The sequence below is a fragment of the Haemaphysalis longicornis genome, unplaced genomic scaffold (assembly GCF_048455015.1).
Source record: "Haemaphysalis longicornis isolate Haplotype H1 unplaced genomic scaffold, Haemaphysalis longicornis Haplotype H1 scaffold_6, whole genome shotgun sequence".
Lineage (NCBI taxonomy): Eukaryota > Metazoa > Arthropoda > Arachnida > Ixodida > Ixodidae > Haemaphysalis > Haemaphysalis longicornis.
In genome coordinates, this window is record NW_027526407.1 from 65,700,644 (window position 1) to 65,719,075 (window position 18,432).

The 18,432-nt window shown below is 48.3% G+C and overlaps 1 protein-coding gene across 4 annotated transcripts in view; it reads left to right on the forward strand.

Annotated features, from left to right (window-relative positions):
• Positions 1-10,737, forward strand: part of LOC144142856 (SIN3-HDAC complex-associated factor) — a 35,566-nt gene extending 24,829 nt beyond the window's left edge. For all 4 annotated transcript variants that reach the window (XM_077674664.1, XM_077674663.1, XM_077674662.1 and 1 more), the window contains one exon: positions 1,089-10,737. In XM_077674664.1, the coding sequence (XP_077530790.1) occupies positions 1,089-1,497 (409 nt within the window). In that variant the 3' untranslated portion in view covers positions 1,498-10,737. The remainder of the gene's footprint in view (positions 1-1,088) is intronic.
• The last annotated feature ends 7,695 nt before the right edge of the window (positions 10,738-18,432 follow it).

The following is an 18,432-nucleotide window of genomic DNA, read 5'->3' on the forward strand; positions in this document are numbered from 1 at the left end:
AGCAAAGGCACCATCCTGCCTTAGCATATACCAAAATGCAGCTAATTATATGTTCTTTGACATACAATACCAAGTTTTACTTCAACACTGACGATAGAACCATGAAAAAATCTTAAAGTAAAAACTTTGTAAAAAAAACTGCAGAAAAAGATAGAAAAAAGCGTAAATATATAAATATTAAAAAAGAATAAAATTATTTCAGGATATACAAAATCTAACACAATGCTTTGTTTCTTCATCGCGAAAGTTTGATACGGCTAGGTGTAACTGGTTTTTTGTTTTGTGCGTGATCTCTTTGGCACTAGGGCCATGGCTACGTCGTCGCCCAGGTACACGCCGGGCTTTCGTCTCGGCGAAAACTTGATCCCTTTCTGAGATGGTGGCAGGAGATCACCACCATAGGCAGTTAACACCCTGGCGAACAAATATAAACCAGCCAGAACATATTTCAAGCGCACATACCTACTCCAGAGACAATTGAAACCGAAACCAACACCCACCTTTGAGCGCGATTTGATGTTCCAGGCTGATTGACACCTGAATCCTCACTCGAGCTGAAATCCGATCTCTAAAGCCGCATTCCGACTCTTCACTGCCACTCTCATCGTTGAAATCAACAGTAGAAGGCGAAGATATGCGAGACGAGATGAGGCGGATTTCTTATCGCGCTCGCGCGAGTATGACGCCATGTTTGTTTACATTCGAAACCACTGCCCGTCAGAATAAAATATCTGATGCGTTGCCGCCTGGCGATAAAAAAAGAAACTTCACAGAACTGAAAACTCCAGTTTTCAAACTATCTCCTAGATGTCGCTAGGTGTTCCATCGAGCGAAAATTTGTATTCTGCAGGCTCGCGAAACCATCGATCATATGTGATCGATGGCCTATGGAGCGGTCCCGAAAGAGTTAAACACTGATGCGTCCTCAACCATAGTTGCTTTTAGTTTAACAGAGTGCTACATACCCACCGTTTGATTATTTAATGAAGCCTATGTAAGCAAGGATGTATGCTGTCTCTGTGTAATATTCCGTGATTGGTGCAGCCAAACCGTCTCGATATTTTTGCTCTTTTTCTCCCTCGCCGCAGAGAGAAAGTGTGCTGTGGCATCATCTTCAAGGGCCCCCACGGCGAAGTGCTCATCTACCCCAAGCTCCTGCGTCCCTGCCGGTGTCGGCGGCGGCGCCTCAACGCGGCGGCCAATTCGTCGCTGGCGGCCGGCGGAGGAGGCGTCAACACCCCCGACACCACCGAGAGCAACACCCGGCTCACCGCAGAGGACACGGACGCTTCCATGCTCACCGATGGCGCACCCCTATCTCTCGTTGATGGCGCATCATCCGCGGTGACCGCGGTGACGTCGCCGGCCGACGATGTGGGGTCGTCAGCAGCCCTCCTGTTCCCCACGCCCGAGATGTCCGACTGCAACCCCAGCAGCCCCGACGCGTCGGAAAACCTCTCGCGAGGCTCCGCCTCCCCAGACGGCGCCAGCGATTAACGTTGGCTTTTGCCCTAGGTTGTCCCGCCAATTCTTTTTGTTCGTTCATTTTTTTTTCTCCCCTTCTTATCCCTCCTCATTTCATTTGTTGGTTGTTTTGCGACGTTTTGTTTTTTCTCTCGTTACGATCGCGTTCATTTTCTACCCTCGACCGCATCTTTTAGTTGCCGCCGTACCCGCTTTCCCCCGACCTTGTTACTACCCGACGTAATTTATTGCCCCTAACTTATACCCTTGTTATACAACTGTTGCTATTGCTTTTTACCTCTTTGGCCGGCGTTGTATTTGGTTTTGTGAGGCATAACTCGGGGAACTTTGCTACAAGCTTCGTGAGTAATTTTTTTTTCTTTTGTTCTTTCCTGCATGATTATACAAGTGCTTTGTTTCGTCCTGCATGTGTTTGAGGCCATTCAAGCTCTATTTTCTGTTTTCTTGTGTGCTGTTTTTATGCTGCCGGACATACTTTGTCTGAAAAAGCTTCTACACCACCCGCTTTGCTTGGCCAGGCACGTGAAGTCGGCAGCGTATATACATCTGACTGTAAGGGACATTTTGATGCCAAGCCACATGGTCTTCGCGGCATTCACGTGCATGGTGTAATCGTGTTCGACCCTCATTTTACCCAGTCTTGTAAAGAACTTTGTTGGATCGTACCTTTCTGCTAACAGCTAGAAGGGCATCTTGTAAAACTATAAAAGTTGCCGTAAAACGGCTGCGTTGTTTGCAGAACTTTTGTTTTAATCGATTTTTGACTAACTTTGATCAGCCGCGTGATTGAAGTTGCGTTCTTTACGTTTTCAGAACAGCGGCGCCAGATTCTTTTTCACTAGCTAGCAAAGCTCTGTCATTGATTCTGTCGGAAAAATTCTATGCATTTCGCCGCTTCGATTGCAAAGTTGGACCAATTTGAAGAAGTGTGCCGGTGAATTTGTTTTCGTTTTATCGATGTAATAGTGATTCTTATTGCGTACATTCCAGGCCAATTGTGACAGAAGCTATGAACTCTTTGTTACTGGAGACAATGTCTTCTACCCATCAGCTAATAAGGTGTCATTTGTTCAGTGGGTCATGGCCAGCCACAGCACCACTTTTCTGCAAATTATCACCCGTTTTTAATTTCCCTCGTTTTTTACTTTGGCCTGTGATTGAGCTTCCAAAAACATGCTTGACACGCTGTATTAGCTTGATCACCTGACCAGGGGTGCAATGCATATCTCAGACAGCATTGTAGCAATGTGCCATTTTTGTTCCGTCGCACGGATTGTTTCAAACAGGTCTTGCGAGAGACGTTTTTTTGTTTTCTGCCCGTTCATTTTCGTCGTTGAAGAGCATCGGTGCGGTTCGAAAGCATCACTTCTTCGCCAAGTGCAGTCTCTGTGGGGAGGTTTTAGTCCGCGATGACACGTTGTCGAGGTCAGAGCCTAACTTTCCCGGGGGGGCTCGTTTTGCCCTCGGGACAGTCCCTTGCACGACGTCGCGTCATTCCAAGCAGTATTTGTCACCTTGTCAGTCCGCGGCCGTGCCCCATCCGAACCGTTGCCGGCGGATCCAGCCTTGCTCACCACAAATATATGCACGATTTCGACGCGGAGGCGATGAAGTGTTGCTGCAGCGGTAGCAAAGCCTTGTTTGTCCTTCCCCACCCCCAGGCTTTGTCCCCGCCTCCGAATGACGGCGTGGCTGTTCCGCCCATTGTGAGGGAGATGGCTTACACGAGAGAAGGAAGGGGAAAAAAATTGGAAGTACCGTATTTATTCGAATATAAGGCGAGGTTTTTTTTAACACGAACGTGTTTTATGCCGGAATACACGAAGATTTCACTGACGTCATATCCGTCGCAGAAATGACGCCAGTGCACCTTTGCCGAAGCGACCCGCCAGCAGGGCGTCGCTTGCCAAGCACACCCACACGACAGCTTCCGACCCGCAAATCATGCTCAGCTGCAGATTTCGCTGCACATTTCACTTTTGTGTTGTACCGATTCCTATGACAGAGGAATCAACCACAGTGGTTTTCAAAATCCCTAGTCTTGAAGTCGTACGCCACTTTATATTCGAAACTCAGTATATATGTATGGCGACTTTCTTTACTTTCCAAGTGGCACCCTTGCCTTATAATTGAATAAATACGGTATGTGACAGTGTCGGAGCGTTTAGGAAGTCCGACTCAAAGTCCAGCTGTCTCCTAGTCGCGGCATGTACTGTTCTGCTCCGACGGAATATGCAAGCTTTCTGGGTGCTCGTCGGTAACAGCGCCTCGGACCGCTCCAACGGATGCGAGATGGCTCGGTCGATGGATTTGGTGTCGGGGAGTTCTGGCTGCATCGAACACCGAGTTCAAACTCGTCGTTGTCTTCCTGCGATTCGCAAATAATGCAAGGTTAATACCACGGACTGCAAGTTGAACTCAAGCGCTGTGCACCCCGAATACCTTGAGGCTGTGGGCGGCCTGTTACAGCCTGGCTCAAGAACGGACTGAATTGGTCGCGTTATGCATTCTGGGACGCCATGCCTTGTCGGAGAGGGCAAGTCGGAAGGGGTTCAGGGAGCTCGCCAAGGTGACCCAACTTTTTTCCATTTTTGTACTCTAGTCAGAAGGAAAAATTGCTCGCACCTATGCCTCCTTGAAGAGGGAAGCGGAGGGGGCGAGTTTAAGCCGCCGTCATCACAAGGTGATGCGGACAGGGAAAAAAAAAACAAAAAAAAAAGGATCGGTCTCGTTTGAGACTTATCGACCGAGTTGATGAGGAGTAAACTAGCACCGACGTTGCTCACAACAGGTTTGATCAGTTGCCCGGAAAGACTTTGAGTGGTCGCCAAGTTTGTGCTTGGGCTGGATTCGACGTGCGAGTACTCGAGTGTGTGGTACGTGGCAGTTTCTTTGAAAGCAAAAGGGGCGTTCCTTGGCTCGACGGGTAGTGTTACGCACACGACGGAAGATGTCTGCAAAGAAGTTCGTTTTTCCCCTGTGAAATTAGCTGCGCCAAAAGATTACCTCTTTTTTTCCCTGCTGGTTTTTGAGTCTGTCGCGATGCCAACCTTGGGCTTTCGTTGAAACAGATACTGTGCTGAACATAATCTAGTAGTCCAAAGGTAGCTCTATTAGTTCTTGCCTTCCTGCTTCATCGATATTGGCTACCGCCTAAAACTAAAAGAACAGTTAACCAAAACCTCGGCATTCACTGCAGAATTTTTTAAAACTTGCATGAGCATCTTTTTATTGAATAGTTATCCGACAGCCACCTCAGCTGTCCAGCCACCATCATGAGTGTGTCTTTTTTTTTTTCTTTCCCCATGAAAAGTGTTATCGAAATTGATACAATTAACGAGGTGGCTCGTTAAGGGGTTCCGAGAGAGGTCCTCGATTGTTGGGTTGTGCAGTTGCTTGTCCCGCGCGCCACTCGGTGGCCGATGACGGCGTTCACGGCCCGGGGTGTGAGTGTTGTAGTTTGGCTCTTTGTCGCCAGAGGGCGCCACGTGCTGTTTCTTCTTGGCTGTTGTTGTGCACTGTTTCCGGAAAGTGTTTCGCATTTCCCTGCGATTGTTGAACGAATCTGCACCCCCTGGTGTGAGTCTGTTGGTGTTGTAGCTGGTAAACGAGCGAGCTTTCCGAGAGGCTTTGGTGCCCACAGAGCAGCCTGCAGATCGGCTAAGCCTGAACTTGCTTGAGTACGCAGCATGGAAGGTGTTCGCTAGTAGAGCCCGGCCATCATTCTTTGACATGACCATGGCTCTCACTGCACTTTATTTTTATTGGTTTGATGGGCTAAACCTGTAGGCACTCTAGGAAGATTCGTTTTGTGCTTTAATTTCTGAATTTGGCTATTTGAACATGTAACCTTCTGTCTGTCTGTCACTCGATTCAATGACTCGCCACCCAGCCAAAAAAAACTGGATATCTGCTTGCTTTGCCTAAAATCAGCTGCTGCCATGGCTTGTTCATGTCTCTGCAATTCACCACAGCGGAGACCGTAGGAATACTAGATGTGAACTATGAGTACATAACCGAAATTACTAGCGCTATTTTAATTACAAATACACATTTGATTGGTTTTAAGTGCAGGGCACTTTAGGGGCTCACCTTGTCGTCTTAGCTCATTCGCTGTCGCAATGTCTAGTGACTGCTGGAATCAGGCAGCGCAGCGAGATAACAGATCCAAGTAGACCCCCACGGCGTTACGGTGTAATGGACCCCAAAAAAAAGGCTTCGAAAAGCAAGCGGTTTATATAGTCATAGCCGTCCGAAACTCGTGAACCGCTGGTGCTTGTCATACATCTCCCTGTTGTTTAGGGCAAAGAAAACTGCAGGTACATTTGGGGCAAAATATATGTAATTAACCGGCAGTCTCCGCATCTATTTAGTTGGGAACGCTCATTGGGTTGCTTTTTACGATAGTAAGCGAAAAAAAGGTGGCAATGCAACACCGGCATGTGTGGGAGGAAAAACAAGCGCAAAAAGAACAGAACTCCCGCTGACGCAGTTTCAGGCAGGGGGTGCGCGAGCACTGCGAAGGCGGGAAATTTGAATTGCAGTGGACAAACCTCCATTGAATTCATCAGGAGAGGAGTGAGACAGGGTGGCAAAGAGCGTGATGGGTGGTAGCAGTGAGTGGATAACGGCGCCACAGCCCATTATGGCGAATCACTGCCCTGCACTTCTGACAGCTTTCATGTTAAGTGGAACGGCTTTAATTTTTACAATAGAAAATGAAAAACGAAATGCATTTAAAATGGTGTCAAAAGTGCGAGATAAAAGCAAACAAAAAACAAAAGATACTGGCTCAAGAGACGGAGAGAGAGAGAGAAACACAACAGAAGCAAAAGGTCCAAACAAATGTTGTGCAAGCTATGCGAGAGCGAGAAAATTGAACTGAGCAAACCTTCATTGCATTCATCATAAAGGGAGTTGAGGGGTGGTGGAAGATTATCATCTTTTGACTTTTGTGGTGAAGCAAGCAGATATGCGGCCGACCTTTTTTTCTTCTCCTACGCTTGCGTAGCATGGCCAACCACGAATTACGTGACAAGCATAGTTTTGAGACAAAACGTCCCTGAAAAATGTAAGGTGTTAATTGCATGCACTGCTGTTCTCCGTATCTAATGCAAATCAGCTGGGGACCGTGTTTTCCAGCAGGTGCGAGCAAATTTCAAGAATCAGCGGTGCGGTCGAAGCGGTGTCCAAAGTGACCGCTTACGTAGGGCAAAAGTAACTGCACTGTACGAGGCACGCATTTTTATTGAAGTGGTCGGCGTGGTTTTTGATGGGTTGTGGCAAGTTTAAATTGAGGGGAAAACTGAAATTTGCCCCCTGAAGACCGTGAATGAAAAGGTGGGGGGGATGCAGAAAACAAAAATCTTTGCGCACGTGACTATAGTATCTGTCGAGTCAAACAATTCGAAGTCTCATATCGTCAGTTGCGTCAAAATCAACTGCGTTAGCGACGTTCGGTTTGCGCGTTGTAATGTGGGTTTCCTCAGTGGGCACCAAATACCTCTCGCTAGGGTTAAGGGGCGGCTGGAAATGAGAAGACAAGGCGTGCAAGAATGTTGTTGTGAGCTAGTCGGGAAGTCACTGCCACTTTTTTCTAAGACGGATATAAAAAAAGGGAGGGGACTCCTAAGCCCATGTTTCACCCCCACTCTTGCTCTTGCCAACTGGCTAGAAGGAAGTCGTGGCTGCGTGTGTCTGGGAGCCCGGGTGTTCTTTCTAAGACTTCGTTTTGTAGCCGTGTCGTGTAACAACGTACAACTGTCCTCTGCCCCTCTGTTGTTGGCTAGCCCTATATATACTGTGCGGCCTGACTGTTGTGTCATTTCTTCTCTCTTCGTGTGCTGTCGAACAGTTCCTTGCCTGCAAGCAGAGCATTCCCCTTCTTTATAGCCTGACAGTTTAACTCTTCAGCATGATGCCAAAGCTTAGCGCACACCGCAATGAGGGGATGGTTGGCATTAATTTTGGGCAGTGTCGGAATTAGCGGACTTGGGTCAGCGCCTTGTCACGGCACTTTGGACTTTAATTCCCTCGCGAGGGAAAAGAAATTGCATAAATCACCTGAATGAACTCCAAACACAAATTGCTCATTCTGTTTTTTTTAACCTGCTGAAGGGATTGGCGGTGCTCGTAATTCTCGTCGGCGCCAAAGCCCAAATTTGAGCCTGATATTTTCTAGGCGTCGGTCACTATAAGGGCTCATTCACACTTGCGACGAAAATTGCCCCCGACCACTCAACAAAAACGATCGTTGCGCGACAAAGCGACAGAATTCCCGTCGCTTTTGTCGTGAGTGTGAACGGGCCTTAATGATCTCGTGGTCATGTGTTGTTGCGTCAGCAGTAGGCGGTCGACGTTGGAAAACGTTTGCGCCGTCGGTGCGTGGGTTTGGGGACGGCAGAATAAGAGAAAACAACGGCGTGTGCTATGAGAAGTGATGTTGAACCATGACACGTGCGGCATCTTACCATGAAATGGAGTGTGGAGCTAGTGCAGGGCCACATAGGCGTCACGAGAGGAAGGAGTGGGGATGATGGTGACAAAATGCCGGTACTGGTGGACAACAAAATGAGTGACAGGCAGCCAATGCTCCTGCTAAAGCAAGTAAACGTGACCACTGAGACAGTCGGAGTGCAAAGCACGGTTGACGCCGTGTGCGAACGGTGTGCGAGAAACACCATGTTGCAGGCCTCCAAAGCCGGAACAAGGTGTGCGCGTCAGGCCAAGCCTCAGTTTCGCGAACGAGTTTTAAGAGATCCACAAATGACTGTTCCTGAATTTTTCTTCTTGGTTGTGTCTCGTAAAATATTAGCGTATGGGCACTTGTGGGTCAGTGATTTGCCCAATTCCACCCCTCAGTGCTCTTGTGTAAAGCTTTGCGCTTCTTTTTTTTTATTATTGCGAAAGCCTTGAGACTTTCAGGACGTAATGCCAAGTTGACGAAGCAATGTACCAGTTGGGTGCAAAAAAAATGCTTTTTTTTTTTAACTATTAAGATTTTTGTTGTGTACGGACAAAGATCACGGACAAAATAATTGCCCTACTTGGAAAAGTAAGCTTGTCTACAAAAGTGGCACCTTTATTGCACCCAAACCTGCCGGGGTGCCTCACTGGCTAAGGCATAGCCCAAGGATGGGGGTTCGATCCCAGGCATAGTGGGTGCTTTTCAGATGGAGGCGAAAAACAAAAACGCCTGTGTCAAGATATGCACAGTATGATCGCCAGGTGGTCAAAATTAATCTGGTATCCTTTTTCATGCACCCACCTATCGTGTTGCTTCTAAAACAGCGCTAACCTTTGATCTGTGTCGTCTCGCCTCCCGTCCCCTTTGTCTGCCCTTGTCCTTTTCCGTGTGGTCCAAGCCCAACTTTTCGCTTCACCTTTTTGTGTTTTGTTCCTATTGTAGACGCGCAAGACGTGGATGTTCAGAGCTGGTCTGTTTATGACTGCTGAACCTCGCATAAGTACTTATGGGCATTGAAAGAAGAAAAAAAAGAGGAAAAAAATCTGCAGCTTTCTGTTAACTGCAGCCACTTTATTTGTTCCTGTTGGTATTTTTTGTTTGTGCTTTTTTTTTTCGGTATTCATTTTTCGTAGTGCAATGCCCCTGTGAATATGTCCCCGACGTAAGAAGCGTCTGTTCGTTTAAGCATTTGTTACTGCATTCGTGTTTGTCTCAGCGAGGTTTCTTTTTTATTATTATTTGTTGCTGGTCGAGTGGTGAGATGCATATTTTGGCCTGCATTGTGCATATTCATCAGAAACATACATCACTTATTTATGACGGGAATATTTTTTTGGATCGACCATGTTTCTATTATTATTATTCTAGCTATACAGTGTTGCCCTGATGATTCCGAATGAGAAAGACTGATAATGCAATAATATTGTTACATTCTGTTGTCTCTCACACCCTCAAAAAAAAAAGGCGGCACAGAGCCTCCTTCGCTCGTGCGTTGCGCCCTTTTTCTATTCGCTTCCGGTGTTTGTGACGCAGTCATGTGTGACAGTGGACATCTCATCATTAAAGCCAGCGTGTTTACTTTTTCTTTTTTGTACGTTTTGTAGAATTTGTGTGAGCCCCTTTGGCTTCAAGCATTGCTTGCTGGCCCCCGCTGAAGAAAGAATGCATTGTGCAGACACCACTGTGCGGAGCGGAATGCACTTCGCGCCCGACGTTGTAGCTCAAATCACGCGGGGTCAGATGCTTTGCGAAGCCTGTAATCGTCGCATGCCTGTGTCATTTCGTCCTCATCAATGTCATTCTGTTTGTCGCTGTTCTCTACAGGTCTTGGTAATTTCCCCTCCGAGATGAAGTTTGCCCACCTGACAACAGGTGGCGCCAGAGGTCGAAAACCCGGTGATTTTTCTTGTGGCATTCTCCACGACCAAGGGTCTTGTGTGGGGCGATGACACGTCCATGTCTTGAATGTATCGTTTCACACCTCGCGTTCTTCTTTCTTTTTCTTTTCTGTCAACACCTGTGTGTGCGCGTAAACATGTGCCGCGTGTAACATCCCCGACGTCTTGCACCCCAGCTCGAAAAACGCCTGTGGTTGTGTGTTCCGGAGAGAAATAAGTTCGCACTTTCTTTACGCGTTTCCACTGTGTTTGGTGTTGCGAAGGGTTGAACATGCGCCGGCCACGGGCAGCTCTTACATGCAATGGCGCCATCTGTCATCGCTGAAGGCTTCAACTAAATTGGTCAAATTATTATTTCTGAAAGTGCGGGTTTTTCGTGGTAAGGGTGATGTCGCACATTATGACTCCCCAGTGCAGGGGTAAGTGTAGTTACTGATATTGAATCTCTGAAAGTACCAAACATGGGCAAGAAGTTTATCGTTTCTATCATTTTTTTGTGTGTGTTTTTGGTGTTGATAGTGCAGCTGAAGTGTTGCCGATAAATTGATATTCCGGGTCTTTTGAGCAGCTGTCGGAGCGACGACAGGTGGCGCTCTTCTGTGTTAAACCTTACATGACGTCATTGAATGACTGCGGCGTATTATGCATCACACTGCATTTTCTTCAATTTGACGCATTGGACTATAGCGAATGCGTGTCTTCTGTTTTTGTTCCCCTGTGTTTTTCCCCCCTCTGTCCACGTTGAATGTGGACTCGATATCGTTGGTGTCTCCTCATGCGAACGCGCGTATGTAGAGTGTGTTCTTGACCCTTCGTTTGCGTGTCCCTTCATCGTAGTCATAACTTGAGTGGTCGTAGCAAAAAAAATAAACATGCATCTCAACATGACGCTGTCTTGCTTCTGTTTGTCTCGTTGTTACAGGGGGGAACATCTTAAAAAGATTATAAGCGCACTTTTCAGAGGTATAGTGTTACCTACAAATATGTATAGATATTGTAGCTGGTATAATTTTTAGAGTAACGTAGTGTACATTTTGATAACAGTGATATTGAAGGGTGTCGTTAACTATTATGACAACCCACCGCGGTGACTATGGCGTTGTGCTGCTGAGCACAAGGACGCGGGTTCGATTCCCAGCCGCCACGGCCGCTTTTCTGATGGAGGCAAAAAGCAAAAATGCCCATGTGTTCAAGATTTCGGCGCATGTTAGCAATTCCCAGGTGGTCAAAATTAATCTGGAGCCCTCCACAACGGCACGCCTCATCACCCGTGTAGCGTCGGCGCGTTACACCCTGCAAACAATCAACCATTATGACGAGAGCTGTGTTATCACTATCCCTCAGTATAGACAACTGTCAGCCTCAGATGACAGGGCGCCACCTGCACATCCAATCCAATCTAGATACTGGAATCCAGCTGTAAAACAAGCTGTAATGCAAATTGGTTTTTATGCGTAAGAATCCCCTGCCGAGTAATTCAAAGCACTGTGTAATGGCTTGCATTTGCACAAAATGGCATAAGTGACGAAACGTTAGCAAACGGACATTGTTTGTCAGAGCAGGTCACACTAAAATAACGAACCTGGTGTGTAGTGGCTACAACCAAGCTGGAAAGGCTTAAACCGGTTAGACCTGTCTATCATTGAGGCAGTGGTGGCGAAGCTGGTGAGAACCCGGTGGGCACCGGGCCTCCGCAGCCAAGGACTGTGACCTCGAGCGGAAAGTGAAATTCCGTTTCAAGATTGGTACAAGCCCGACACTTCTGGGACAGTGCAAAACGTCAAATGTGTTGATATGCCACACTCCACTTCTAAATCAACCTCAAAGATGCCAAATCTCTTTTAGTTAAGAAAGATTGTGCATAGAGCTAAAAGAACATTTCACAATTAAAAGATCAAAGCCCCTATTTAAATAGAAAAATCATTGAAATGCGAATATTTTTCCCGTGCAAGTCATAGTCCTAAGTCCAAACTGCTTTGAACGTATCAGAATGATGCAATGGGATAGACATCGGTTTCATAAGAGAGGCCCAGGTTAGTTCCCGGCCATGGGAAGCGTTTTTAAAGCGAACCTCTCTGAGTCTTACTGATGGCGTCAAAAAGCAGAGCTGCATTGCCGGCAAGCCAAAATAATTTTGCAAAGTGTGTTTCCCAAAACGATGAGCCCAAGCAATCACGGACGTCCGTGGGACGTCCGAAATACAGCCGAACATACAAGGCCCAGTTTGAACGGCCACTGTACGTCCATGTTCGGACGTACAGTGGACCAGAAACGGACGTACAAGTCCGAATGACATCCGCCAACGGACGTAAAAAGTTACTATGAAGCATCAAATAATGCCGTACATTGAACATAGAAGCAAAAACAAAAAAGCTACTGTGCTTTTCAATTAAAAAGATTTTGTACATCAACACCCTGGCTTGCAGGTTGCAAGTTTCATCTACATATTTCTAACATTAAGCCTAATTTTTTTAATTTTTGAAGCACTTCGTCAACTCCAACGATGATCTCTTTGGGGAAGGATATATAAGAATTGAGAACCGCTAACGAAACATGTGAAGCAAGTTCACTGTGTTCATGTATGCCGTCTGCCCGGTAGTGCATTAACCTTGCGCGGTGTACTATTCGTTGTAGGAATATTAGCTTCTCGTTATGATTCTGGAAATTTTTACTGAACATCCAAAATACAGCCAATTTCGGACGTCCGACTAAACGTACGGAAGTGTTACAACCGGGCGTCCCACGTACGTACATGGTACGTCCATCAGCCCTGAAACTGACGTCATACGGACGTCCGCTACAGCCGGAATGGACGAACGGTGGATGGCCGACGGACGTCCGGTGGTTGCTTGGAAGTGCAGGCACATCCACGGCCGGGCTGGAGGAGTGGCGGGTGCGCACTTTCGCGTTCGCCGCTCCTCCAGTCCGGCCGTGGCACATCATACTGAATGCTGCGGCGGCCAACGTTTTGGCGGCGGCGGCGTCCTCGCCTTCCTCCGCCAGGTGGCGACACGAGTTCCGCGCACGCCTCCATTCCCTCCTCGCCCATCTCTCCCCTGCTGCCTAACTCTCCCCACCATCTGGCAGCTGTTTCGTGCCGGGAGCTCCGCCAGGTGGCTACACGGGTCTGGCGCACGGCTCTGTTCCCTATCTCAGCAAAAGGGTTTTAAGGGCTAGTTGGAAAGATATTCTTGGAGGAAACCAGCGCGAACTTAAAGACAAAGGAAGTGGAACACAAGCTCTATCAACGTGCGTTTGAGAGAGCTTGAAGCATCGTCCCATCTTTCTTCACATTGTACAAAGTGCAGCGGATGTAAACCTAATTTTTCTGCCACTGACATTTTATTTAGGCCTCGTGTACCAACGACCCGCAAAATTATGGAAGAGATGTGCAATCTCTTCACCCCAAAAATATTGCATATCTGGGTGGGCTTTGACTGTGGCTGGTGTATATCAGGTTGCCTTATCACTGTGGCTTTTATAATCTTGTTTTGCTCATGCCCAGTGTTTCCTATTGCTTTGTGCTAAGTGTTTATAGTCACCCTTCTTGATATATTAAACTTTAGACCAGCGGCTGCCCCTGTATTCGACTTCCTTTGTCTTTGTTTAAGTTCGCCCTGGTTTTGTCCAAGAATGAGCCTATCTCTCCCCACCATGCAGGCCGCTGCTCCGTGCCGGGCGCTTGCGGAACGGGGTATGGTTTGACCTCTAGCTCTTGCAAGGTCAAAACTGGTCACCCCGCGAAGACTGCCCGAGGTAGCGTAGTGTAGCTTTTGCTACAAAATACATGCAAGAAAGTGGCTTCACCAAAACGTGACGGTGACGTCAGGGACTCTCCTAATTGCTTTTTTCCTCCGTCACGAGTTGGGGTGAGTGACGTCACTGGCGAGCGTGAGGCCCCGGATCTGAAGTGCGCCGTGACCAAAAGATGATGTTACCTGGCGAGCGGTAGTCCTCGTGTCGGCATACGCCTGGGAAGGTATGGGGAGCGTGATGTCGCGCAGTGTGCGAAAGGATGACGTCACCTGGCCAGTGTTAGTCCTTGTGTCGGCGCATGCCTTGGCAGTGGGTGAGCGTGATGTTACTGGAGGAGTGCAAGCGCGTGGGTCTGGGTGCGGAAGCGCGCCGTATTCAAAAAGGGTTATGTCACGTGGCGGGCGGTGGTCCCTTTGTTGACCCGTGACTGCGCAGTGAGGGAATGTGATGTCACCGGCGGATTGCAAGCGTGGGTGGGCCATGGGGAAGCGCGCCACATGCAAAATGGTCGCGTGGCGCCTCAGCAAAATGAACAAAATGGGGCTCGGGTTAGTGCTTCACCCGGGTCGTCCTAATTTTTTCGGACACCTTCCACAACTTAATGTTTAAAACATGGTAAATAAGTGCGTCCCAATATTTAGATTATCGGCACACGTTGAAGGGGGCATGCAGGCAAAATGCAAGTTTGGTTCATTCGAAAGGTTGCCTCGTTAGAATAACACTGACACCATTTTTATAACGCAAACTTCACTCAAATAAGCTATATAATTAGGAAAAAAAGAATGGCCATGCGACCCAGTAGCCCATTTCTCGCATTAGAACCTGTGACGTATTATGGGCAGCTGTGTGATTACAATATTTTTGCGGCCGGCAAAATTCAACGCAAATGAAACGCGGGTGAGAAGCTTTCAGAACGAGCTATTTGCGCTTAAATTGAATGCAGATTATTTTTATAGAAGCAAGAATGGTTGGGTAAACAATGGAAGTTACGAACGCACACATAAACATATATAGGAGCACCGGTGCACGGTACTGCGCGCATTATGCCGGTTATAGCTGCACAGCCGTCCGGCGCTTTAAGATATCACTGGCCAACTGGCATAAGTGGCATTGATTGATTTGATCGATTGTAGGGTTTTAACGCGCCGACGCAACGCAGGCGATGAGGCGCACCGGCTAGTGGAGGGACCCGGATTAATTTTGACCACCTCTTTAACGTGCGCCGAAATCTCGCACACACGGGCGCTTTTGCTTTTCGCCTCCATCAGAAAAGCGGCCGCCGCGGCCGGGAATCGCACCCACGACCTCGTGCTCAGCAGCGCAACGCCTTTGCCACTGAGCCACCGCGGCGGGTATAAGTGACATTGTCTTATGTGACTCTGTTTATCGAGCATACCCAATGTTTCATGAAACGATTACCGTCAACCTTAACAAAAATGAGCCAAATCCAAATCCGATTAAAAACGAAGTGAGTGCAGACAGCGGTCATGAGCAGTATCGTAGCGCCATCTAGGAGGACTAGCGGTAAACAACGTGTTTCGCGCGCGCGCTCGCTACAGCCCTAGTCAGCATATGAAAGGTGTACTGACATGAAATTTTAAAATTGAGTTAACTATCTGGAAAAGGCTTCCTTTGTATATGAAGATATCTCCCATCAAGTTTCAACAGTTACCGTTCGGTTCGGCTGGCGTACCCGCAAATGTTCCCGACATTTTTTCACGGAGCTACCATGGTTGCCAGACCAGGAACGCCCTCCCCACTAAAAGAGCGGCTGCAGGTGGTCGCCAGTTTATGGTCGCGGATCTGCCAGTCCACTCTGGTTACACGCCCTGCGCGCTCGCTCCGCGGCTCGGGCCTGGGTTTTCCCGCAATTTCACCCCATTTTCCCGCAATTTCCTGCGGCATTTACGGTCTTTTCTCGCGGCCTTTACGGGCCCCATACTTTGTAGTACCTCACCTACCCAAGCAACCACCGGACGTCCGTCGGCCGTCCGCCGTACGTCCATTGCGGCTCTAGCGGACGTCCGTATGACGTCCGTTTCAGGGCCGATGGACGTACCATGTACGTCCGTTGGACGTCCGGTTTTAACACTTCCGTACGTCCAGTCGGACGTCCCAAACTGGCTGTATTTTGGATGTTCAGTAAAAATTTACAGAATCACACAATGACAAGCTAATATTCTTACAACGAACAGTACAGTACACCGCGCAAGGCTAGCGCACTACCGGGCAGACGGCATACATGAACACAGTCAACTTGCTTCACGTTTCGTTAGCGGTTCTCAATTCTTATATATCCTTCCCCAAAGAGATCGTCGTTGGAGTTGGTGAAGTGCTTCAAAACAATAAAAAAATTAAGCTTAATATTAGAAATATGCAAATGAAACTTGTAGCATACAAGCCAGGTTGATGATGTACAAAATCTTTTTAATTGAAAAGCGCAGTAGCTTTTTTGTTTTTGCTTTTATATTCAATTTACGCCATTATTTGATGCTTCATAGTAACTTTTTACGTCCGTTGGCGGATGTCATTCGGACTTGTACATCCATTTCTGGATGTCCACTGTACGTCCGAAAATGTACGTCCAAAAATGGACGTACAGTGGCCGTCCAAACTGGGCCTTGGATGTCCGGCTGTATTTCGGACGTCCAACAGACGTCCGTGGTTGCTTGGGTAGGGACGAAGCGAAAAAAAGAACGATCCCGAGCCAGAGCCCGAGCCGCGGCGCGAGTGAGCAGCTGCGCAGGCGGCGGCCGTGAAGTGGCGCAGTTAGCTCGAGCGATAGCTTGTTACCGCTCCACTATATGGGACTCAAGTCCCAAAAAAAGCTGCACATACGAGAAAGGAGGTCATAATGTGATGACCAATTTTAATAATAATTGTCATCTGCATCGCTTACGAAAGCGGCAATCGAATATCCGCCGCAGAGTTAAGCCTAACATCTGTAGGCCGACCGGCCGGCTGCTCCTAGTGCGCGTCTCCCCAGCCACTGTCTCGCGCGTCGTTCTCTAGCCGCGGCAGCAATTTGCACTCGCACGGCCTGCATCACGTCCACGACCGCTTTTTGGCCGATTGGCAGGGTCAGTACGTAGGGGATTTAGCAGAAACTGCCGCCGATGCGGAATCGACACTGCTCGTTGGCGACTGCAAACAGTGATATCCGCCCGACAGTCGCATCCTCCGTGTGAGCGATGGAGCTGGCCGAGCGGAAGTCCGCCTGCGGTGGCACTACGACCTGCTTCGGATTTCTCCGCTGAAATACTCCCTAGTGTGAAGGCTGCTGTAAGGGACATTGAAAACTCAAAACAGCTAGGCTACGCTGAAGCAACCGCAGCGCTGCATGGTAGACACACATGGCAGGGAGAAATTGCAACGCTGTAGCGTCACTGCTCAAATCGGCGCACAGAAACCGAAATCGAATCCTGTTCACATGAATCGTGCGAAAATGGATTATTTGCTCAGAATATGTGAGTGTGAGAGCGTGTATCATACTTGCTAAAGCAATATGAAATGTTTGAGACAAAATCACGCGCAAGCAACAAATTTGATGTCAACCCTCTTGGATCCATTTTAATTTTTGCGCGCACGAGAACGGATACCCTTTCGCAACCGCCATCAGCATGACGCCGCCTGCTCCGCCTGGCCCCAAACTGCCGACGTGAGGGCTCCCGCGACGTGGCCAACGTGCTGGCTGAGGTTGGCGCACGCTGTTCCGCTGTGGGTTACACGTCAGGGTTTCGGGATTGAGGTCATGCTGCCCGGGTGCGTGGAGATGGTGGAGCCCACGGCTGGCCTGGGCGCGCGCACAAGCGCTCGCACGCGCGTCCACACCGGCAGTGGTGGGACGAGAACGGTGACGTCACAAGCGCCCTCCTGTCATGGCTGCCGCTTCGGTGTTCGTTTTGCCGAAACCGAAACTGACGCAAATAAACAAGGTGGTAAATATAGTTATTTACGCTGCGACCGACCGCGTAATGTGCCATTCTATGATTAGTGGGCTGGTAAGCAAGCGCCCATAACCAGGGCCGTACCCAGAGGGGGGGTTTGGGGGTTCGAACCCCTCCCGAAATCTTTTCCAGGCAGCGCGTAAGCAATACTTCCTGTTGCTTTCGGCAAAACTACCCCCTTCCAGAAACCCATAACCCCCTCCGAAAAAAATTTCTGGCTACGGCCCTGCCCATAACAGCGAGAAAAACGAAACACGTACGAAAATTTCGCGTCAGTACTCCTTTAACGTTCGCTTATGTACTGGCCCTGTAAGCGGGGGAATCAAAGTTCTGGCTTAAATTGTTTAATTTCCCAGTAATTAAAGCATATCGTTGTTGCCAGGCAAGCATTGTAGGCACTTTAAAACGGCAAATGTTTCAAATAAAACAGAGTTCTGTCTAAATGCCAAAAGCGTCAAAACAGGTATCGCCGCCTTAGCCCTCATTCCCACAGCCGTTTTTCACCCCGTCACGTCACCGTCCCGTCACCGTCTTCCGTCATGGGCGCCGTTTTTCGACCGATTTCTCGCCGAAAACGGTGCGACGGTGACGGGAGGCCGAGCTCTACGTTTCCGTCACGTCAACGTGACGGAACCATGACCCGCGCTAAACCAGCTAATCAGAAAACAAATTTTTGCGGCTAAACTTAGCGAAAAGTGAGCACAAACCATTTTATTTACTGTTCGGATTAAAAACGCTCAATTCTAGGCTAAACTGATGACTAGGCAGACGACCCTGTAATCTGACGGAAAGTCCCGTGTAGATCCAGTCTGAACACTTCTCCGTTCCGTCAACGTCGCTTTTAAGTGCGAATGCACTTCTTAAGCGAGCCTGAAGCGTC